The sequence below is a fragment of the Antennarius striatus genome, chromosome 3, assembly GCF_040054535.1.
Source record: "Antennarius striatus isolate MH-2024 chromosome 3, ASM4005453v1, whole genome shotgun sequence".
Classification (NCBI taxonomy): Eukaryota; Metazoa; Chordata; class Actinopteri; order Lophiiformes; family Antennariidae; genus Antennarius; species Antennarius striatus.
Window position 1 is genome coordinate 16,374,615 of NC_090778.1, and position 24,074 is coordinate 16,398,688.

At 39.9% G+C, this 24,074-nt stretch overlaps 1 protein-coding gene across 3 annotated transcripts in view; it reads left to right on the forward strand.

Moving 5' to 3' along the window:
• Window positions 1-1,078: 1,078 nt before the first annotated feature.
• Window positions 1,079-24,074, forward strand: part of msh3 (mutS homolog 3 (E. coli)) — a 51,331-nt gene continuing 28,335 nt past the window's right edge. Inside the window, exons 1-19 of one of the 3 annotated variants that reach the window (XM_068311833.1) lie at window positions 1,079-1,302; window positions 2,346-2,466; window positions 2,560-2,798; window positions 3,292-3,501; window positions 3,877-3,993; window positions 4,083-4,200; window positions 4,294-4,433; window positions 4,799-4,965; window positions 8,742-8,851; window positions 8,981-9,095; window positions 9,583-9,667; window positions 10,976-11,085; window positions 13,212-13,344; window positions 15,578-15,765; window positions 17,494-17,662; window positions 17,878-17,942; window positions 18,536-18,652; window positions 19,055-19,162; window positions 21,878-21,992. In XM_068311833.1, the coding sequence (XP_068167934.1) occupies window positions 1,180-1,302; window positions 2,346-2,466; window positions 2,560-2,798; window positions 3,292-3,501; window positions 3,877-3,993; window positions 4,083-4,200; window positions 4,294-4,433; window positions 4,799-4,965; window positions 8,742-8,851; window positions 8,981-9,095; window positions 9,583-9,667; window positions 10,976-11,085; window positions 13,212-13,344; window positions 15,578-15,765; window positions 17,494-17,662; window positions 17,878-17,942; window positions 18,536-18,652; window positions 19,055-19,162; window positions 21,878-21,992 (2,550 nt within the window). In that variant the 5' untranslated portion in view covers window positions 1,079-1,179. The remainder of the gene's footprint in view (window positions 1,303-2,345; window positions 2,467-2,559; window positions 2,799-3,291; window positions 3,502-3,876; window positions 3,994-4,082; window positions 4,201-4,293; window positions 4,434-4,798; window positions 4,966-8,741; window positions 8,852-8,980; window positions 9,096-9,582; window positions 9,668-10,975; window positions 11,086-13,211; window positions 13,345-15,577; window positions 15,766-17,493; window positions 17,663-17,877; window positions 17,943-18,535; window positions 18,653-19,054; window positions 19,163-21,877; window positions 21,993-24,074) is intronic. The other 2 variants (XM_068311836.1, XM_068311835.1) reach the window with 2 other exon arrangements.

The window sequence follows — 24,074 nt, forward strand, 5'->3', positions numbered from 1 at the left end:
GTGGCATTAATTATTAACTTCTAAGAGACTCATCCAGTGCCACTCCTCCCACCACAGGCCAATACCCACACACGGACCATGCACAACACATTGGTCCAACCCTCATGCATGGCTCCTACAGCACGTACGCGGTGCATTTGACCAGACAGCTGAAAACTGCTTGTGTCGCATGGGTCACCGCCTCCACTCCAGTTCTTGTTTTTGTTCTTTCTTCTCTTAGTTTGATACTTTCTAACTTCAGTTCAAATTAATGATTTCTATACTGTATAGAGCTGTTACTGTATAGAGCTGTTACACACAGTGCGCGCACACACACACAGCCACACTAACACGCATGCTCTCTCTCTTTCTCCCTCTCACAGTCACTCAGTCACACACACATGCAGACACACACAAACACGCGCACACACCTTAATAATATTTGTTTAAGTTTGTTGAAAAAAAATGGCAAGAACATTAGGTGGTAAAAATAATGATTAAAAAACAGTTTGATATAAAAATACAAATAAATTAAAAAGAAAAAAACTGGACAGTTGTCTTGAGGATGACAATTATTATTCATGCATACTTCGTAGTTCATAATGTCCTATTGCATGCGTTGTATTCATTAATGCACTTCACATTCTTAAAAAGTTCATAAAAAACTTGTTCTGTTAATAGTTCCTTTACTATTGTGATCACAAGCATTTAATCTCAATTTTGAGGCTGTTCTGTAAATATTCATTCACACGTTTAAGAATATTCATGTTTTGAGTTCATAAAAAACTTCTGTAAATAGTTCTCCTACTTTTATGATCAAAAACATTGATTTGAATCTCAATTTTGTTCTGTAAATAGTTTTAAAATACACAATATAGCAACTTCTGATCAATCCATATCAATATCAGACTTAACATAATGTACCGATTCAAGCCCCGTCCATTTGGAGTACAGATACAGATAATTTAGATGGTAGCAGAGATACAGATACAGATAGTGGTGTACTCGCTCATCCCTAATTTATATGCACGCCAGCTTTAACGCGGCATACGTCATTGATGCGACGACGTGACATCACACATGCGCCGGGATGTTTTGAAAAGCCAGTCACAGGGTTGTGCAGCTGCTCATGACATTTTACTTTCTTTGTAGAATTTTTTTTTTTTACATAATGTATTTGACTTGAATGTGAATTAAATCATGCCGAAGTCTGTGAGAAAACCACGCACGACTCAGACTTCCATTAGCAGCTACTTCTCCGCCACGAACACTCAGCGTGGAATTAACCCCAGTCCGTCTGCCCACCAGCCTTCAGCAGTCAAGGTGGGGTGCGTTTCACTGAACACACACACACACACACACACACACACACACACACACACACACACACACACACACACACACACACACACACCCCCCCCCCCAAAATCTCATGTAAAATTAAAATGAATTAACATTTTCAGGCTGATTCTTAAGCAGTTTCCTTTTTTTTTATGCCGTTAGATCAAAATCACACAGATGATAGATACGTTTCTCCATGTAAAACTACTTTTCTTTTAAATGTGATTATTGTGTCATTAAATATTTGTCAGATAAATACATTGATGGTCATCTTAGGTAGACATGTTAAATCTTTGTGTAGATGTATTACTACATCCAGGAATGACCTGTGGATACACATTTTGACAGGTTCTCCCAGAGCGTATGCCCCCAAACAGTAGTTATAATAAAAGAAAAACATAAATCCTTCTAAATCCTGCCTGCGTGTGGTAGTTCAGAGGGAATTTAGAATGGCAGTAAAGAGGATGGAGAACACAAAGGTAGTTGTTTCTGTTGACATTGCTGTGCAGGTATAAAAGCATTTAGGAGAGTTGGCTGTGGAGCTTTTGACCAGGTTGATCAACAGAATTCTAGCAGGTGAGAAGATGCATGAGGAATGGAGGAAGCACATCACCCCTCTTAGAACAAGGGTGATGTGCAGAGTTGTGAGAACTATAGAGGGATAAAGTTGCAGAGTCACACAATGAAGTTGTGGGAATTAGTACAGCGACTAGACTCAGGACAGAAGTGAGTGTTTGTGAGCAACAGATGTATTATTTGCTTTGAGGATGTTTATGAAGAAGTACAGAGAAGGCAAGAAGGAGTTCATTTGTCTTTTTGTAGATCCATAGAAACCCTATGACAGGATACCCAGAGAGGAACTGCGGTATAGTTTGAGGAAGTCTGGAGTGGCAGAGAAGTACGTTAGAATAGTACAGGACATGCACAAGGACAGCAGAACAGCAGTGAGGTGTGCTGCAGTTGTGACAGAGGAGTTCAAGGAAAAAACAGACAAAATCTGAACCTCAGGTGTTTTTGTGCTGCAGCAGAATGTTTGCACTGATGATGATGACATTGGAATGCCAAAAAAACGGGCCAAGCTTTTGCCACAAAACCAGCTTGTGGAGGATTTGGATTGTAAACCTGTGTCCTTTCAGATCAATAAAGGTGAGTCTATCCAGCTCAGTGGTGTGTAATGTTCCAATGTGAGATTTTTGCCCAAGTTCACATTGAGGAATTCTTTAACTGTTTCTTCTTCAGAGAGGCCTTTGAGCTTGGGCGTTGGCAAAATCTGCTCCTCCACACTGGAAAAGCTGAAAGGCTTCACCTCAGTCAACTCACACGTTGGTCACAGTGACACTGATGATGCCTCACCTACTCTGGACATTACATATGAAAAGAGTGATGAAAACAGGCTTCAGCAGGTGGAGGAGGAGTGTGTGGACAAAAAAGAGGAAGTCAAAGGAAAGAAGAGTTCAGGACTAGCTGGGAAAAAACAGGTGCACGTCACTGCATCACATCACTGCTATCAGAATTTAAACAAGCTGTAGCACCAAAGACTTTAGCTTTCAAGTTAAATTTGTAACTTCCCAAAACGATCAAGGCAGCAGCTGCTTCATGAGCTGATTCTGACGAAGGTTTGAGTTTCATATTCTTTCACTTGTCTGTGTAAACAAGATGTCGGATTTAATTGTCAAGAAGTCGTCACATTTTTTAAACATTAACTATTGTAAAAGGCAATAGACTTGGGTCAGTATGTCAGCTCATAATTGTAGATATATCCATGGTGGTGTGTGTTATTCTGATATGTTTGAAGTAGTTTAGAAAGATAGCATTTATAAACTTTAAAAAAAAAAAATCTTTTTTTCATATACAGTATGTATATCAATAATGAATAGAAACCGGACAAATGGGTACTTTGTTTGGGGGAACTATTAAAGCGATTTCTATTAAAGTGGAATTCTTTTTTGGGGGGTTTTTGGTTTGTCCAAGTCTGTCAAGTCTAAAGGAGAACATGGGGAAGGAGGAGAATTGGCTGAAGAGCTGAATCCTCTTCCAGACTCAAGCACCTCCTCTAGACGCACAAAGAGTGTGTACACTCCCTTGGAACAGCAGGTGGTTGGGCTTAAACAACAGCATAAGGATGCGTTACTGGCTGTGGAGTGTGGCTACAAATACCGGTTCTTTGGGGAGGATGCAGAGGTGAGAACACAAAAGCATCTGTGCAGTATGACAGCTAACAGTATCAAGCTCAGATCTATGCTGCTACGCTACCATCAAAAGTTGTGTTATAAATGACTAATAAAACAGATGTCTGACTTTATTGTGAAACTGTTTTTGGTTAATATTTATGTCCTCTCTCTGCATAAACTGTGTTTTTCTGTCATTTTCTGCTAGAGGCTTTTTTGACTCTCCAATATTTGATTTCTCTGTAGAAATAGGACAGTGTTGTACAGAACTGATAATACCTATTATCAAATGCAAGAACAAAAAATATATAAATTGCTAATTTTTGATCCCAAATGAAAATGAAAGTAAAATGTTTCAAGGACATACATCAACTTTTTGTGTAAGCAGATTGCTTCAAAAGAACTCAACATCTTCTGTCACCTGGATCATAACTTCATGACCTGCAGCATTCCCACGCACCGTTTGTTTGTTCATGTTAGGCGGCTGGTGTCTCAAGGACACAAGGTACAAAGTCTATCCTCTATACTGTTTGTATGTAGTGTTTAGACCCACTTTGTTTCTTATCTCCCTGTCATTGCCTTTCATTTTTCTAGGTTGGTGTGGTGAAGCAGACAGAGACATCTGCCATCAAGGCCTCAGGGACCAGCAAGAATGCTCTGTTCACTCGTCAGCTCACCGCTCTTTACACCAAGTCCACTCTAGTGGGAGAGGGTATCCTGACAGACAGTGAATATCTGTGGCCCTTGTCTCGCTCTTTTTTTTTAAGCCTTTGTATGTGTAACATTGTCCTTGACGTTTTTTGAGATGTGAACCCGGTCTGCAGAACAGGGGACACAGAAGAGAGGGCCTGTGATGATGTGGTGTCTGATCCTTCTGACTGCTTCTTGCTCTGTATCAGTGAAAACTGGGACAAATCGAAGAAGCAGCTGACAATAGGGCTGTTGGTGAGTGAGATGACAACTTAAAGTTTATAAGTGAATCCTTGGTTAGACTGATCAAAGACAGCCCCACGGTCAGTCAAGAAATTTATCGTTTCATAAGATGAATGGGCTGATACATTTGATGCTACATCTGTTAAATAGAAGAGAGTTTTGGTCCCATTTAAAAGTGAGAATAAATATTTCATGTCACATGTTAGCTTTAACCCACTTGAAAAGGTGATCGTCCTTGTAAAAGGAACTGACTTTGAGCCATATGGAACTGAATTTTCCATTTAAAGACAACATTATAACTGAAACACAAAACATTCCTGACAGATTTCTGACCGCAGTAAGTGATTATGCACTTTCATTTTTGTGTTTGTGTGTAGGCTGTTCAGCCCAGCACAGGAGATGTATTAGTGGACTGTTTCCCTGATGATCCGTCTCGCGCTGAAGTGGAGGGACGCATCCTGAAAATAAACCCTGTGGAGATCCTGATCCCCTCTGACCTCTCAGAACAAACACACAGACTCCTGCAGAGCATTGCCAGCGCCAGGTAGTTTTCTGTTTGGGCACTAGGGGGCAGTCTGTCCTCATTTTCTTTGTGGTGGGATGAACAATGGTCTAAAGCTGTGGTTCCGAAACCCTTTTTGGCTCAACAGACCGAGTTAACGTCAGACAATATTTTCACAGAGCAGTATTTAAGGTATGTCAGATAAATACAAACAAATAAGATGATACAAACAGCATTAAAATTGTTAATTGCAGCTTTCCTTGTCTTCGAAGTCGTAGGTTCTTCTTCTGTCTCCTCATTGGGTCTTTTATCCTGCACAAAAAACTTTTCCAAAGATGTTTGTTTTTTGTTTGTTTTACTACCTGAGAGGTTCAATGTTACAGTAGTATATTCTGTTTTAGAGGCCGGAGTGGCCCCTTTAAGAAGGTCATGTGATCCAGGTAAGCGTGTTGACAAGTGTAAAGAGAGACAAATAGACAAATGTTGATGAGAGAATACATTAATTTTCAAAAACAAAACGACATTCAGTATCAGATAATAAACTGAAAAAAATTTAAGTTAAGTATTCTTTCTGTGTGGCACGGTACCGGTCCGGGGCCCGGGGGTTGGAGACCACTGTTCTAATGATCATCCTAAAGGTAGGCAGTAGAGCTCTCTGGGTTCTGTCTGGATGAGACATCTAAATATAGGTTCATTTACAGCTCATAGGGATGCCTTGAATGTAAGATGCTGCAATGACAAAACAAGTAGAGGTCCTTTGAATACCTTTAAATCATAAATGAAATAATGTAAACTTAGACATAAACTTTAATCGCCGTGAACTTCAGGGATGAACGTTGCAGGTACACCACTTGTCACGTAAATGTTGGGAACTGACTATACTGTAAACCTATTCTTTAAGCTCATACTTGAGTCAAGGCTACACTGTAGCTATATTAATCTGTATTTCTCAGAAGTCACATCATCCCAGTAATTAGCTTAGCAACAGGGAGTCGTCACCTAGCGGAAAAGCAGACTTCCATCTAAGCGTTCAAGCTGCTGTATGAGCAACGAGGAACAGGAGGGACACAGTTAATCTGCTGTTCCTCGGCTCACCGATGGCGCAAACAGTTAAACTGAGGTATTCCAGCAAAGCGTCGCCTCCCTTTTGGCTGGTGGTTGCTGACAGTCTCACTCACCATGCTCACACCGCTGGGAAGGTTTTCCTCAAGAGGCTGCCTGTGATTCCATTATGCTGTGAAAATGAAACGAGGGAGTGGTGCAGATTTGATTAGAAGACGATGGTTAAATAAATGAGAGGGGTATCTTCTATTTGACACTGACTTCTTGATGGTTCTCATTTCTACTTTTTCCACTCGTTCCACTTTTTCCTTTTCCTTCTTTGCTTAAATATGGCTGATTTTTATTCATTCTTCTCCTTCAGTCTTCCTCCCCTTTTCCTCTTATTTTGTTGACGCTGATTAATTGGACTGGGGCTCTTCAAATGCATAAATGATCCTCAAATAGGTGTTATGGAGGATATCGGCACTGATATTACAGTAATATTTCTCCATCCCTTTAGAAATCCTGAAGCAAAGCCTCCTAGGTGAGCATTTACAGTATAACAGCGTTTTTCTCGTAAGCACTGGTGTTAGTTTGACATTTTCCATGTCTCAGGAGTGGGCTGATGAGACAGGCCCCCTTGGCAACAGCATTTGTATGTGTCCATGGAGCGGCAGGTAATGAGTCCCTGGGAGGTTGGTAGTATCTATGTGCAGTATTAGTTTCTTTACTCACCCGCAGCCTGGAGTCACGAGTCAGGATCAGAGCAGCCGAAAAGCTCCTGGCTGCTGCTGTCAACACTAATGTTCATGCTTTACTCCCTTTGAAGGTGATGACTGAAACTCTTGAAAGTTAAATACATACACACACATTCACACACACACACACACACACACACACACACACACATCATCATCATCATCATCATCATCATCATCATCATCATCATCATCATCATCATCATCATCATCATCATCATCATCATCATCATCATCATCATCAGTGTTGATTCTGTAGTGACTGACTATGAAAGAAACATCCTCTTAATTACTACCACCCTAAATCAGTGGAGGTGAACGTCCCTTTAGGTTAATTGAATCCATTTGAATCCACTTTGGTTTATGATCAAATACCGCCAAACTTAAGGGAATTCCCATCAATGCTAGAACTCTGATTTGTGCTAATGGTCAACTGACAGATGTTAAAATGCTAACATGCTACATTGTACCTTATAACCCAAGTGAAAATTTAAATCTATGCCAAGAAAGAAGGAAGCAAATGGTTGTGATATCATAAAACTTTATTTGTAATATGTCAAATTGTGTATGCACAAGTCAATAACATTACCAGCTAAAATGTCAGAAATGGAGACAGAACACAGTGGAGGCATGGAAACACAATACATTATAGTTATAAACTCTTAAGATATACATACTAGTGTTTATTGGTTTAAATTCAAAACTAACTGGGAGCATAGGTTTTTCTGGAGAAACTGATGCATATTTCAGTAAATATTCAGAATGTTAGATTAACTGAAATAAAGAAATCTGCTCTTTGTTCTGGATCCTCTTCAAACTTTAATCACCAACTAAAACCCTTTCTTTCTACTTGTCCCGCTAGGGGTCGCCACAGCGTGTCATCCTTTTCCTACAACCCCGACTAAACTCTTGTCACCGACTAATTCACCAATAGTTATGTCACAAACATAGAATGCAGTTGGAAAAACATAATTTCTCCCAATCAATTTCACTGTACCTGTATTTGGGGTTAAATACAGCCCAACTCTGTCTGCACATCAGGTACTGCAAAAAAAAATTTTTTTTCAAAACAAATGCTAACTAAGATATAATTTATTTATTCCAAACTGGGAAATTTAAAACCTTTAATTTTGAGTTTAACACCAACATTATTAGTCAAACAACTCTGACCAATGGTAAACATGAACTTAAATCCAGCCTTGTTGTTTGTTGACCTATGACCAGACAGACCAGTCACTTAATGATGATCACACCCGTCAAGGTTTTGCAGAAATATTAAGCTCGGTGTCGACACCAGCGAGTGTGGTCCTCTCATGACGTCATAATATGATTTAATTCACTGGTTAACCAGTGAATTAACCACCCGCTACCCTCACCCTGCCCCTCCTCCAACACCTTACAACCTCTCTCTCTCTCTCCCCCGTCAACTCAGGGACTGCGCACACGTCACTTTCCCCTTACGGGATCAGAGAGTGTATAGAGATGTTTACCATCCTTTTGTGTTTCATCTTATACTTTGTGTTGTACTGCCTGTGTAGTACTGTCTGTTGTACTTCCGGTGTTGTACTGCCTGAGTTGTGCTGCTTGTTGCAACGTGGGTCTGAGAGTACTGCAATTTCAATTTTGGGTTGCTGTGTCTGTGTGCACATACAGACATTACTGTAGCAAACGGAAAAAAGAAGATGCTCAAGCCTTGTGTTCACACCCACCTGTTTACCTTGGTTGCCCTGGCAACAGCAGAGCAGAAAAAGCAAAGCTGTCCTTGAAAGTAGCAATTCTGACGGACTGCATGGAGCAAAAGTGAGCTGTGAAAGCACAGCGGTGAACTGCTGGGAAAATGGATGTGTGTTGTGTCCTTTGTGTTCATAGAGTTGACTGGAATCAAAGACACAGCTATGCCTGGTCTTTTCTCAGGGACGGAAAGATGATCAGATTTCTCATCATATGTTTCCTCCTATTTGTACAGTTGCAAGCACCACTAACCCTCTGAATCGATGCCGTCATGTTGTTCTGCTCCAGCTCTCAGGCTGATGACCGAGTGAGAATCGAGAAGAGGGACAGCACCCAGTTTGAGTTCACTTCTGCAATGAACACCATCACCAAGTTCTACTGCCAAACAGAGGACAATGGTGTGTTTGTGCTTTTGTTTGCCTCATTAATTTCAGACAAACATATACTTTCAGTTAGAAAAGCCAGACATCAAGCTGTAAAGCACTGGATAGGCCTCATGACTGAGTTCATGTGTCTGTTTTCTCCAGGATCTCGCTCTCTGTCGAGTGTCGTGTCCTTGGAGAGCCCAGTGATCTGCTGTCTGGGGCCGCTCATTCAGTACCTCCAAGAATTCAACTTGGAAAGGGTCCTCAGGAGCCACAGGTACAGTTCATGTAAATAAGCATAATTTCAGGGGCAGTTTAGTCATTAAGTAGTCAATCAACAGGAAATGGATGATAATGGATTTACCATTTCATCCTTTAATCTGGCAAAAGTATAGATTGTATGAGTGGTTCCAACCTCTCAAAGGAGACAAATCTTTGGGTTTGGGACTTTTGCTTGAACTAATCAAGTCGTGGGAATTTAATGGTTCACCAGGGGTGGGATTACATACGTTTTCTTCTTCCCACTCCCTTTCAGGCAGAATTATATTGTTGAGTTATGATCTTTGCTTATTTATTTGATTATTTTGTTCTTTGTTTTTTTTGGTTTAGTCTTTTTTGGTTTTTTCCTTGCCTTGCCTGAAATAAATAACTAACTAAATGTACAGCAATGTATAATAAATTTAAATTTTCATAGTTTCTTTGTCACATTTTCCTCCCAAATTTAATATAAATTTTTTAGCCAGCTATTTTTGTGTCTTGTGCAGCTCATTCCAGCGTCTCTCCTGCGCATCGGAGGGAATGATCCTCAGTGCTCCGACCCTAAGGAATTTGGAAATCCTCAACAATCAGGTAAACTACGACTGAACTCAGCTGGCAGTCCGATAAAGCATCTCAGGGAAATTTGGTGTACATTTCACCAGTATTATTTAATCGTCTGGTTTTTACATCCTGCTTCAAAGCAGTGATGTATTGTAATTGTCAGTGTTTGTGTGTTCACCCGTTCCTTCGTCCGTTCGTCCTTTAGTATGTCCGCCAAATATCTTTGCAACTGCTGCAGATAGAAAGATGAAACAAAATACACATCACTTGGGGGGCAAAGGGGATTAAAATGAGATGATAACGTTGACTTTGAGAAAACTAGGTCAGTGTCAAATTTCAACTTTTGCACACTCATGAATCGGATAGGATAGAAAGACGAGGGAGAAGGCCAGTGTGAGTAAGACCATAGATAAAAGCTAGTGCTTTGATCAATGACAGTAGGTCAGAATACTAGCTTTGATCTTTGACCTATGAAAGTAGGTCAGGGTAACATTTTGAATTCAGGGATGTCACTGGATATTGCAGTCTGTGACTGCCTAGTTATTATTTGCTACTGGAAAATCTGCTGGCTGTCTTTGGCTGATGAAAGAACCCCCCTGCATTTTAGAGGCGGATGGGAAATAGTGAGATATCACTGGACACGATTTGCAAAAAGAAAGCCACTGACAGAAACCATTCTTCTACAAACATTTCTGTTGATTAATTCCATTAATGTCCACCTAACTGTTCTGATCCCTTTTCACTCAGTGTGTTCAAGTAAGCCTAATCAAAATTATATATTTTCAGTTATCATATCAGTACTAGATGAGATGGTTGAAGTACTTGGTATATCCATTACATGTCAGCACTCTGAGCATTTAGCTGCATCAGAGTGACATGGTTGCAAGCTCTGTCTCTGTTTATCATTTTATGTCCAGAAGTAAAATTTGTCATGTTCTTAAAGTATGTTTAGGGAGTTAAATTCTGTCTGTACTAGCATGAAACCAGGGTTTAATTTAATTCAGAGGACCATAAGACAGACAGACAGACAGACTTCCTTTATTGTCATTGCACAGAAACTCAGAGAACAGTGAATCTGGCAATGAAATGTTGTTGCTTGGCAACCGGAGTACACAACATTGTTCGCATCGCTATTTCTATAGTGTTAGGAAACATGTAAACAGTGTGAAGATATACACAGTTTTAAGTATTATTAACATTATCAAATAAATAAATAATATTGCTCAGAGCCTAAGGCCTGGCATGTAATCAGTGCCCTTCTCATTTTTCCTGACATTTGGGTGCTTAGAATGAAGCATTGTCCCTGTCTGTGGTGTCTGCATGCTCTTATGGCCACAGACGGATGGCGGCTCGAAGGGCAGTTTGCTGTGGGTGTTGGACCACACTCTCACTCCGTTTGGGAGGAGACTCATGAGGAAGTGGGTGAGCCAGCCCCTCACAGACACACAGTGAGTACAGGACCCACTGATGAAGCACGGCTGTTTATACGCTCTGCAAGACTATCTGGATCAAGTCATGACTAACGTCTTATTCTGAATTAAGACCTAATCAGCATGTATGTAAACCCTTATGGGATGACTGTTAGAGATGGGAGGGGTTTCAGCTTTGTTTGTGACTGTTGATCAGAGGCCTGAAAAATATGTACAGTATATATATGACATATTATCTATAAATTATCCTCACAGATTGAACAGGTTTTTTTCTGTTAGAGTTTTCCTTGTCATTGTCACAAAGTGCTGGCTAGCAGGAGATTATCAAGTATCTGTAGAATAAAAGTCAGTCTAGAACTGCTGTTCTTCAAAGGTGCCTTCATATAACTTACGTTGTAATTTGATGCTGTATAAATAATATATAAATCATGTGATTTCACCTATGTCTTAGAATTTGTTGCAGCAGACTGGAGTTCATCAGTGTTTGTGATCTCTTTACTGTCCAAGTGGAACAGAAAGATGAACTGCAGTTGTTATTTATTTGGTGTTCCCTGACATGGTGAAACATTTTAAAACATTACAGAAGAAATGATTGTTTTTTAATATGCTGACACTTCAATTCTACTTAAAGATTTTAGTTGTTGCAGTTTTTTAAATAGAATTAGTCAGTCCTGTTCTCTTTCTGCATTGACACATGAAAGCTTCAACGGCTTCATGGCTGATTGTTTTGAAAGTGATCTCTGCTTCTGTATTATATCAAGTAAATGAACTGCATTGTGTTGGGTAAAACCATAATGTTAGATTAGATCAAAATTTATTGTTATTGGAAAACATAAGTACAGTATAACGAAAGCAATTTGTGATTAACTAGTGTACATAACGTGTAAATAAAGAGTGTCAACTAAAGTGTCAACTAATTTACAAAAATATATACATAGAGGCAGTATGTGAACACATTTCTCACCCATGGGAGCAGTTGCTCTGGTTTTTATAAATCCTGCAGTGTGAAAATACCTTAGTGTTCTGAAGTGATCTAATGAACGTGCTGGAATTGAATGACAGCACATCAGCTTCTGGAAACCTCTCACATTTAATAAAAAAGTAGTTCTCTGTAATTATAGTACCTCTAGCATTGATTGTGTGTGTGTGTGTGTGTGTGTGTGTGTCTGTGTGTGTATGTATACGTGCACGCGCGTGCCTGTGTGTGTGTTGCCGTTGCCCTCCCACAGTGCAGGGATTATAGCTGTGGATTTGGCACTGCTCTCAGATTAATATTATACAGATAGCTCCTCTACAGAATGTCAGCATAAATAAAACCCAGATTACAACCAGCCATATTAATTCCAAGATACACACTGTATCAGTCCATGACATCATCACTCATATGTGAATGCGAGTTTGATGTTCATTTTATTACGTAACTAAACCATTTTTCCGACATGCTGATGGATTAGTTTGCCTTTGGTCGGTAGCCTTCTGCTCTGACGTACCACATGTCAGACGAGCCACACTAACTGCACCATTGATCCTCCCACACTTTTTTCATGTAATGTGATTAGATCATCCCCAATCCTGTTTTTAATGTTCACACACACCATTAATATCCCCACAGATACGATGCTACGTTCCCACTCCTCAGTTAGCTGATCAGTGCTCTTTAACTTAACAGGATCACTGGGAATGGAGAAAAGCTGACTTCTTTGTACAACACAAAATACTTGCGGGCTTGGAAGTAGCGACTGACAATAAGTCAGTCCATATTGTTTATTGAGTGAACATCATTTCACGGATTCTTCTGGGTTATTGGAAAATCACATGTGTGTTTACGCAACATTACATTGTGTTTTGGGAATTTTGTGCACACCCCCCCCCAAAAAAAAGAAAAACATCAGTAGCTATTGTCTTTACCATAGAGAACCATGATAAGCAATGTGAATGGAAGCAATTCAAGTCATTCTTGTCACCAGCAGAGGAATATAATTAGTTGTAAATTGTCACTTAATTGTCCTTCATTTAAAGTGTATTGAGAAACAAGCACAGATGAGTACATTTCAGTCAGTCAGCTTCCTGAGTGGCAGGTTGCTTTTGCAGAATGCAGGGAGTGATTGTTTTCCTTCCTTTCCTCTTCTCCCGTGAACACACAGTTCTATCTCAGAAAGGCAGGATGCCCTTCAGGAGATCTTGGAGTCACACTCTCCCACTTTAAACTCCATCAGATCTCTGCTGTCCCATTTGCCCGACCTGAACAGAGGCATCTGCAGCATATACCACAAAAAGGTAAGACGTAATAAAATCACACGCACACATACACCTCCTGTTACACCTGTATTCACAAACTTTGTGTTTGTAGAATTTCCAGTGGATTCTATTGGAATAATGACACACTACAATTAGAAGGTTATTCAATGCAGCACATACCTCTGTCAAGGCCCAGTAGTCCCTGTTAAATAACTTCATGCCTAATCCAACTTCTATTAAAGAAGGTGGTAAAAATTAATGTCCACTTTCACTAAGTTTCATGAAGATTTCACATACTTTATGTGTGAATGATAAAAGTTCAGACAAAGACATATCTAATACTGTACATCTGCTTAATGAAATTTTAAAAAATGAGAGGCACAGTTTTGTATTGTGCTTTATGGTGCCCCTTAGTTAATAACATGCGACATTCCTTCCTCATTGGCACGGAACTGACTCCCTGACACAATCTCTTTTCCCATCAGACCCTTTGAAATGTCAGAAGGCTTCATCTAGGTTGTGTGTGTGTGTGTGTGTGGGGGGGGGGGGATGCGAGGCACTGTCATCCGAGCCGGATTCCGCCATATGTTGTTTAAAAGAATGATCACACATACACAGAGAAAGGCTGGCCTTAATTGTCATTTTAGCCCTCTGTAGATGAATGGGGCTGTGTGTAATGGCCTCTGTCTCTGGCCATACTATTGACGTAATGGGGAGCGGGGCTGTGGTCTCCATTCTCTCTCTGTTTGGGTTCATAAAGAGCATCACAGGAGCTGCAGACATGGGGGACCATTAAAAACCTGCTGTATGGGATTGATGCTATAAACCATAGTGACTGTGGCTCTCATTAACCTTTCATGAGATGGTGCCACACTGTGACATCACTAATAGCAACATGAAGCCGATTGAAACTATAATATCACCTGTCTTCAGGATTATTTCCACACAGCTTTGATTAATTGGTCATTTTTTGTAATCTTCATTATCACGGTTACACTTTTGAATTGGCAGCACGGTGGCACAGTGGGTGGTACCGTCAAGAAGGATCGAGGTTTGATTCCTTTCTGTTTGTAGTTTGTATGTGTCTCTGTGGGTTCTCTCCAGGTTGTCTGGATTCTTCCCACCTCCAAAAACATGCAGCTTGGCTGAATTGTTCACACCAAATTGTCCATATATGTGAGTGTGAACATGTGCATTTGTTTGTCTTTTGTGTTGCTGGGATCTTGTCTGGGATGTACCCCGCCTTTTTGCCTGCAAGCACCTGGAATAGGCTCCAGTAAACTTGTGACCCACAAAGCGCGTAAAAGGCTGAAGATGAGATAATTACAATTGTTTTGTCTACAAGAAAATGGAACGGTGGATATTTTCAAATGTGTCACATTGATCACACGTCAGCAACACCAGGTCAAAGAGTGGTGGCAGCCTGTACTCATAGAGTACAAATGTTTTACAAGTGAGGATGATTGTTAATTGGTTCTGTATCAGGAACTGAAGTTTAGAATATTTTTGTTTTCTTTCTGTAGGGATATTTTCTGTCTTTCATGTGCAGACTTCAGTGCTGTGCTGGTGCTAATGGTTGGTGTCTGTCAGAGCGTTGGCTGTAATAAATTGTTGCTCTTTAAGCTAGCCGTCGTAAGCAGGGAAGATGAGATTTAGTGATCTAATCTTACAGGCTTACAAAATCTAACACAACACAAGTGAAGCACACACAAACACACCAACAGCCACACAAAAGAATGTGGCTGTACATATATACTGTATTTATATGTATAAAAGTACCGTTACTATTAACTATGAGTTTACACCAGAAGTGCTAAAAGGTGTTTTCTATTCTTTTGTCCAAATCACAATGGTTTTTCCATCACAACCACTTATTTTGAAATACATTATCTCGCTGCCTGTTAGAATAATTTCACTGATATTAAGCAATTTTCTCTTCAAATTCACTGTTTATTAGTTTTTTGGCTGCTCGTTTTTTAGGCAGTATGTTTTTAATTCTTTGCTGTGTTACTAGATGTAGATCTCCTGCATCTATACAAAAATGGCCAGAGTTTATCGTCACTATCAACACACATTTTCTATTTAGTATCTTTTTTATTTCATTGCCGACCTTATAGGAAATTATCTGTGTTTTGTTTGAGAATCTTGAAGGTACTGTTGTCTGTCCATCAATTTCTGGTCAGTAGCAGGTTCTCAAATTATACCATAACTACAGTTTACTCTTCAGTATATATTATTAAATGTTATGTATAAATCTTTATGTGTCTTCAAGTCTTCCACGCAGGAGTTTTACCTCATCACCAGCAGTCTTTCTCGCTTGGCGGTGGAACTGCAGGCCTTGCTCCCTGCTATTGAGTCACAGATCAGATCAGAACTGCTCCGAAGTCTCTTGCTGGACACGCCTGACCTTCTGGCTCCGGCTCACAGCTTCCTCTCAGTGCTCAATGAAAAAGCAGCAAAGTGAGTTTTAATGGCAAATTGTATTTTGAACATATTGCAGGAGAAGTTATATGAAAACGTATTTAAAAGTGGTTTGCAGCGCATTACAAACAACCCTACGTGAGTGTTGATTTAACACAACTGTGTTGTATCTCCAGAAAAATGAAAGCAAGTCATTAGGTCAACAGCAGGTTTTAGTTTTTATCCAGGACTAAGGGAAGAATGTTTCATAAACAAAACTAGACAAATATACTATAAGGGATTTTAGCAGATATTTCAATGATTCATACTCTTCTCAAAAGTTGAATTCAGTTCAAAAAAAGTAAATTAAATATGTATTAGTAAATTATCTTTGATGTATATGTAGTCCAGGACTGAAATTAAAGATTGCTGCTGCTGTAGATTAATTTATTATTGCCTTTTAATTGACTCATTCTTTATCTACAACTTGCCATCATAAAATACTCCCACTAGAGTTACTCTTTATACCCCAAGACTACCCGTAGTCCATGGTCCTGAGATTCGTGTTTGCAGTGAAATGAAACAAAATTCCTTCATGTTTAAAGAGCTAATTGTATTTTAGCTAAGTAAATAACTTTAAATGTTTACTTAATTAGCAAAGTTGTTTTTGGTCATTTCTTTTCTCTGCTTATGGAGGCCAAAGAACAATACTGTTACTATTATCATTATTATTATTTTAGTCATTATTAACTTGCCTAGCACACTACCATGTATGATATCATCTCAGAATTAGGAAATCTAGTTCATGCTGTATTACCCATTACCCATTTAAATTAGCATATTTTATGTATTCCAGTGTCAGATCTAAATGTAATAAATTATTACATATTTTGAAGAAAAACTGCTCAACCCTTATTTCACATGACATGTACCAACAAAATATACTACACATATTAGTGGGTTGTAATCAAGTCAATCAAAGCAGCAGATTCTTGATGTTTTTCCCCAAATTTGGCGCATAAAGCTTCTTTAGCTGACCAGCAGTTAGACGGCAGCTTATGGCAGCATTTCTTACCAATATAAGACTATTCCTTTTGGAAAAATACCTGCATTTGTGTAATACTCCTGGCTTTATGTGCTTCAAGCACCTTGTTTAAATCAGAGATGTGGGGATTTAAGTCAGACGGCTGTGATGGCTGCTCTTCAATGTACTAGGATTTCTTCTGAAAACAAGCCTTGGTGGATTTTCAGACCGCCTTGGGATCATTGTCCTTTTGAAATGTTCAATGACGTTTAAGCTTAAGTAGGGTGTTGATTTCAGCACATTCTCAATTCTTCATATCTCCGGTCATATAGCTGACGCACAGGTAACAGTTTTAGTTCATTACTCCACAGAAGAGCATCCCAGAATTGCTTCTGGCTTTGGGTCAATCAGCGTATGTCTTAGGTAGTGACAGAAAGAAATTTAGACTCTGCCACTAAAGGAAGTCTGTGAGGTTTGAATAGTGTTTTAAAAATATGTAATTTGTGGATGTTTTGTTTCAAAAGTATGAGAAAGACCTAATATATATATAGAGGGACTTGTATCAAACTGCAAACACAAAAACAACACAGACTTTTGGCTAAAATGTGAAATGTGTACTGGGTAATGCTGCAAGTCTGCTGTTGCTTCACTTCATTTAAAGCTTCATCACCATTTGGAAAGCAAAGAAAAACTTTTAATGCTGCTCAGACGTCTACAGGCGTGTATTACTTACCTGCTGATTACATTTTTTTATGTCGTTGGAGGTCAGGAAATAAGACCGAGCTGTTCTCAGAACTCTCCAGCTTCCCGGTACTGCAGAAAAGGTCGGAACAAATCCACGCTGTTGTCAGCGAGATTTATTCCAATCTCAAAGAAGTTCGACTGACACTGAAGGCCCCGGCTCTCGACTACACATCCGTCTCTGGACAGGAGGTGCTGTCCGTGTGTGTTTGAGGCTGAGAGTGAGAGACATGTGGGAGGAGATTGATGGCTTTATTTGGGTCGATGACTGAGTCACGGTGATGATCTGATGTCTGTGTGGGATTTTGGATCACTGTTTGTGTCGGTTTTAATCAAAAGTGACATGTTCTTTTGTCTGCCGCTCTGCTGCTGTCATATTTTTTGAAATCATGCTCCTCTGCCCTCAGTTTTTGATTGAGGTGAAGAACTCCATGTCGTCCACTGTTCCACCAGACTGGGTCAAAATCAGCTGGTAAGCTCACAGTTACAGGACAACATTCACACACACATATCTGAATGACCACTCACAGACACCTACCAACACTTTTCTGCTATAATCTGATAGCGGCACACTAATTGTCTTTTCAAATGTTGTTGTGTGTCCTCAACCTGTTGCATGTACACCACCTTACATTGGATGTTTAGCTGCAGCTGATTGATGGTTGGTGTGAACTATGAGCTGTTGGAAACGCTGCAGACTAGCTGCCTCTCAGGCATATGATGCACAAAATTGTTTTTTGTTTTCAGGCAGTTCTTCAATTTTTTACATTTTTTATAAATCACCAGATAACTGCCTGTAATGAGACTTAAAAATCAAAGAAGAATTAAAAAAACCCATTATGTTTGACCTGGTTGTAATCCTTTGACATACTTTCATTTCATTGAAGGGACTACAAGTTAAAAAGTCTGGTGTCTGGCAATCTTAGCACTTGTTGATCCTCTGTATGTTATGTGGCTATAGCAATGCCTATGTTACAAAATAAATGGCTGTCTCATTCCTTTACTCACTCCCTGTGTTATTTACTTCCTCAACCTCTCCCCCCTCTTGTGAACTTTTTTCTGTAGCACTAAGGCAGTAAGCAGGTATCACTCTCCTTTTGTGGTGGAGCGCTACAAGAAGCTGCAGCAGCTCCGAGAGCAGCTGCAGCTGGACTGTCAGAAGGAGTGGACCAGTTTTTTAGAGTATGGCAGACACACACACATGCACACACACACACACACACACACACACACACACACACACACACACACACACACACACACACACACACACACACACACAGACACACAAACAAAGAAACAGACACAAAGAGACACGTGTATACATGCACGCACACACCACACCAGCAAGCACATGCAGACAGACACACAAAGAGACAGACAGACACGTACACACACACATTCATGTGAATATATAGTCAAATAGAAAATGCTTGTAGGGGATGCACCATAGAATTGCTCTGTTTTAATCAAGTGGACCCTCGGTCTGCTCACAACGCAGAATACACTTACCATAATTTAAACTTGAAAATGCTTCCTGTTTTTTGTGTCTCACTCTGTGTCTCTCTCTCTCTCTCTCTGAAGTCAGTTTGGGGAGCACTATCACGCCATGAAAAGGGCTATTAGTCACCTAGCAACCATGGACTGTCTATTTTCATTGGCTGAGGTGGCTAAACAAGGGAACTATTGCAGGTGATGACCACTCATTAAGACCTTAAATATTGATGTGTGTGTGTGTGTGTGTGTGTGTGTGTGTTTGTGTGTGTGTGTGTGTGTGTGTGTGTGTGTGTGTGTGTGTGTGTGTGTGTGTGTGAGAGAGAGAGAGAGAGATTCTTTGTGCGCATACACGTGCTTGTGCTTGTGAGCATTGTTGACATTTTTGTGTGCACAAACTAATATATGTCTGTGTGTCTGTGTGTGTTGGGGGGGGGGTCTGTGTAGGTGTCCAGTGTCATGTCCTATAGTCTCAGACAGGCTGTATGTGGGTGTATGCAGCAGGCTCACCAGAATGCTCAACCAAAATGCTAACATCTCACTCGCTCTCACGCACGCACACACACACACACACACACACACACACACACACACACACACACACACACACACACACACACACACACACACACACACACACACATCTATTTATACCAGTTTAGTGTCGTTAACGTCACATCCATCCATGTCTTTTTGCTGCAGTCCTTCTGTTTTGCTGTATTTTGAGATTGAATTCGTCCTGCCTGTTGATTTGTTGTCCCTCTTACCCGTTACACTCACTTGTAATTCTGTAATGCATGTACAGCTGTAGGTAAAATTGATCAGTCTCTCTTTTATTAGGTTGATGAATAACATATGCTCTTAACCAGCTAGTTGCAATAATAAGATCACAGCAGACTAGTTCTACTAGTTCAATACAACACGGTATAACAACAAATGCTACATGCCCTGACTGTTGTAGTCTCAAAATTATTCCTTGCCTTACCTGAAGAATATCACCTCTTTTATTGCAGAGAAATGGCTGCCGTTCTGTAATAATTCTGGGTTTGTGTCCTGCAATCGTCATTTCAGACTTTATCAAGGATTTCCTTGAGATCCAAGTCAGCTGACTGTGACAGCCATTGTAGAGCATTCCAGGACTTCTTGTTAGACCAAGCATTGGTGGATCTTGATGTCTGCTTTGGATCATTGTCTTTTTGGAATGTCCAATTTACTGTAGCTAGGGTGTTGTTTGGTATACACTTTGTTCGTCCTTCTCCTCCATCTGTAAAAAGCACCCCAAACCTTTTGGGCATTGTCTACATCATTTTGAGCTAATAGAGCACAGCATTTTTTTTTTTGCTTCTGGGGCAAAAGTGGTGCATGTTCTAGAATTTGAACCCATAGGCCTTATGTAACATTAGGGATGAACCAAAGGAAATAATTTTCAAATTACAAGCTGTTAAAACACTGTTCACTTTTTAAAGATATAGTTCTGTAAAAACCATATATTTTCACCTGAGAATTATGCTTTTCATTGGTTTCTCAAACTTTGAGACTGCAGGGGATATTGAAAGTTGCATTTATTGTTGAATGTAAAAAACCCCCCAACTATTTTATTTAACTATTTAAACTGTTATTGTTTGATTAAACAGTGTTTAGGGTATATACTAGAATGATATTACTGTTCCGAGGATAGTGAAGGGATGCTCTTCAATGCTGCACATGAGTTGTTTTAGACTGATTTTCTGAGTCTAACCAAACTGTACTCTTCTGGGTGTTTTCTCCAAGGTGTTCCTATGTCACTTCTCTTATAAGGAAGCGAAGGAGTGTATTTACAAACCAATTTCTCAAACGAAAACAAGGAACCACTATTTTTATGTGTGTGGATGTTTTTCTTAATTTCGCATAGGTATGAGAACATGGCCAATTATTCATTATGTCAATATTATTGGCTAAAATAGGATTACCAGAGTTTCAGGAAAGGTGAGAGCAGGCTTTATGGAACATTATTCAAGTGTTGCTGTGGTGCAAGAAAAGGAATGAATACACAGAAAGAGCAGAAATAAAAAATTGGAAATCTGTAAAATAAAAATAATGACAAGAATTAGAACAATTAAAGTTGTTATCACACTATTATACAGTATGTAAGATTAATATTGTACCATCTACAACACGTTTGCCACAGGAATCACAGCATGACAATAACATGATCATGTATGATGAAATGATTTGAGCTGTGGTTTTATACAGTAGCAGTAATGAATGCCTGAAATGTTCCATTGTTTATTTGTATGGGATGTTCCAGCCACGAGTATCATTGTGTTGTTGTAGTATATACAAAGAAGTTCCATTTCAACAGTGAATCTTGATGACATTTAATTTTTGCTTTACATGTTTTCTTCCAACCCAAGGTTAGTGGACGAGTTTGGATTTATTATGGAAGTAATGTTAACTGTTATTTTTGTTAGATTTATTTTGTGATTGTTCATCATTGAACAAGTTCTAGTGGTTCATGCAAACAAAACGCACATGAACGTGAGGGGGGAGGGGAGTATTGATAGAGGCAGCTCAGAGGGGGGAGGGGTGGAGATAGGCAGCTGAGAGCCACACCCCATTAACACTGAGTGTTTGGGGGTGGAAGTGCTTTTATCAATATTCAATCCAAGATATTGAGGACCATGGATCACTTTGGGGCAAGAAATTTCAAATACAGTGAAGTTGGACATCTGGCAGCTGAATGACTTGAATTTAAAAAAGCACAATATGGGACCTTTAAACTTTAAAAAATCCATAATAATAGCAAGAAGTTGGAGTAAAGCACACTTGGGAAAGTTATGGTGGGATTCAGCTGTCATGATTTCTATCTCCTCACATGTTCAGTGTGTGTTTCATGTGTTTGTATAACACAATTTGTGTGTTTACTCTGCTCAGGCCAGAGATTTGTGAAAATCGGTGTCAGATTCTTATAAAGGACGGCAGACATCCAGCCATTGACCTACTGATGGGAGAACACAACCAGTATGTGCCAAACCTCACTGACCTGCAGGTACGCACGCACGCACGCACACACACACACACACACGCACGCACACACACACACACACACACACACACACACACACACACACACACACACACACACACACACACACACACACAATATGGTCGCACTGGCACACAATCTGAGTGCAGTGCGGGGTAAAGTACGAAGGGGGTCGTAGTTAGGGTCACTCAATCCAATTAATCACTCAATCAATCAAGCAATCACTCACTCAATGAATGAATGAATGAATGAATAAATGAATGAATGAATCAATCAATATTGATTGCAGATGTGTCTGCACATGTTTTACTGCTGTTTTAAGCAGTGGTACTCATCTTGCACAGGGACCAGTACATGGCTCTTAGATCCTCTGCCCCCATCGTCTTCATTTGATTGCAAATCACCAAATACATAGATAAGTTAAGAAGAGGGTCTCTGTGGGCCAGATGATGCATAAAGATCATAGTGTGCAGACTGAGAGTTGTGTGTCCTCAAAATCATCGTAATCTGGATACTGTGAAGACTTCAAATTATGTGTTTATGTGCAAGATTTAATGTCTTAAAACGTCCAACATTTTAGTTGATGGTATTTTCAGGTTTAGACACATAGACTTAATAAGAGGATGTGTTTTACATTTTTTTTTCTTTTCTGGTTTTTCAGTCTCCATCCCATATCAGTGACCGTTTCAGTAATTTTATATGTGTTTGTGCTTTAAATGGATAAAAAAATACAGTATTTTCCGCACTATAAGGCGCACCTAAAAGCTTTTAATTTTCTCAAAAACAACAATGCACCTCATAATCCAGCCTTATATATGGAAAAAAGTTTAAAATAGCCTATTCATTGAAGGTCAGTCAGTCATCTTCAGATTACCACCGCTATATCCACCGTAGCGGGTCACGGGGAGCCGGAGCATATCTCGGCGGCATAGGGCGTGAGGCGGAGGACACTCCGGGCACGACGCCAGTGCAGGGCGGAGCAACACACAAAGACATACAACCATGCACACACACACACACTCATTCCTATGGGCAATTTGGAACGGCCAATCAACCTGAAGTGCATGCTTTTGGAGGTGGGAGTAAGCCGGAGAACCCACGCAGACACGGGGAGAGCATGCAAACTCCGCACAGGGCGGGACTCGAACCCGGGTCCACCGCGTTGTGAGGCGGCAGCACTAACCACTGCGCCACCGTGCCGCCCATTCATTGAAGGTGCGCCTATAAATCCAGAAAATACTGTACTCTCCACTTAGGAGTGACATTACCTGCTAGGTAAATTCCCAAACAGTCATATCTTATGCAATGACCTAACTTACTCTACTGTTACAGTTATTTATGACAGGTATGATACTTTGAATTTAATTTTTTGTTATTCATCAAATTCCATTTTGACAATTTGTCTTGCTACAGTAATGGAATATATATATATATTTTATTTTAGAAGTATTAGAAAGACCATTAAACTCATACTTGTGTTTGCCCTGCCCCATAATTCATAACTACTGTAGTACTTCATCAAGAAAATAATTTAATGACACATCACAAATCACTTTCCTAAGGATCAGGAGTGATACAATGAGAAATGCCTCCTTCCTTGATTCCTTTAACACAAGAGGCATAGTATCCTCAGCAAAAATTTAAATTTGAATGAAAGCCCCTGCCCTCATGACAAAACCTGAGCTATTGGTGGAGATGAAATGAAATGTCCACGTGGTTACGAATTACTTTGTGTGGGCAGATAAAAATATTCATGCAGATTTCATCTGTACTCCTGATGCATCTGTTAAACAGCAGGAAGAATACTGCATCTCTGACTTGAGACCAGGTTTTTGTTGGTCAATGGCATATTGACTTTCTGCTGCCTCAAGCAATGTGTCTGATCACACCTCATTTTAAGAACAACACTCATGCACTCATGAAAATAACAACTGCATTGTTTGGAAACTGGTATTGACACTTGAGCTGCGCTTTATGCCACACTGTGTTGAGTGTTAGAGCCCAGAGACATCCAAACTGGCACATTCACAGCGCTTTCAGCAAAACAGATGGCTCACATGTTCATTTGTTCAGTTCTGAAACAAA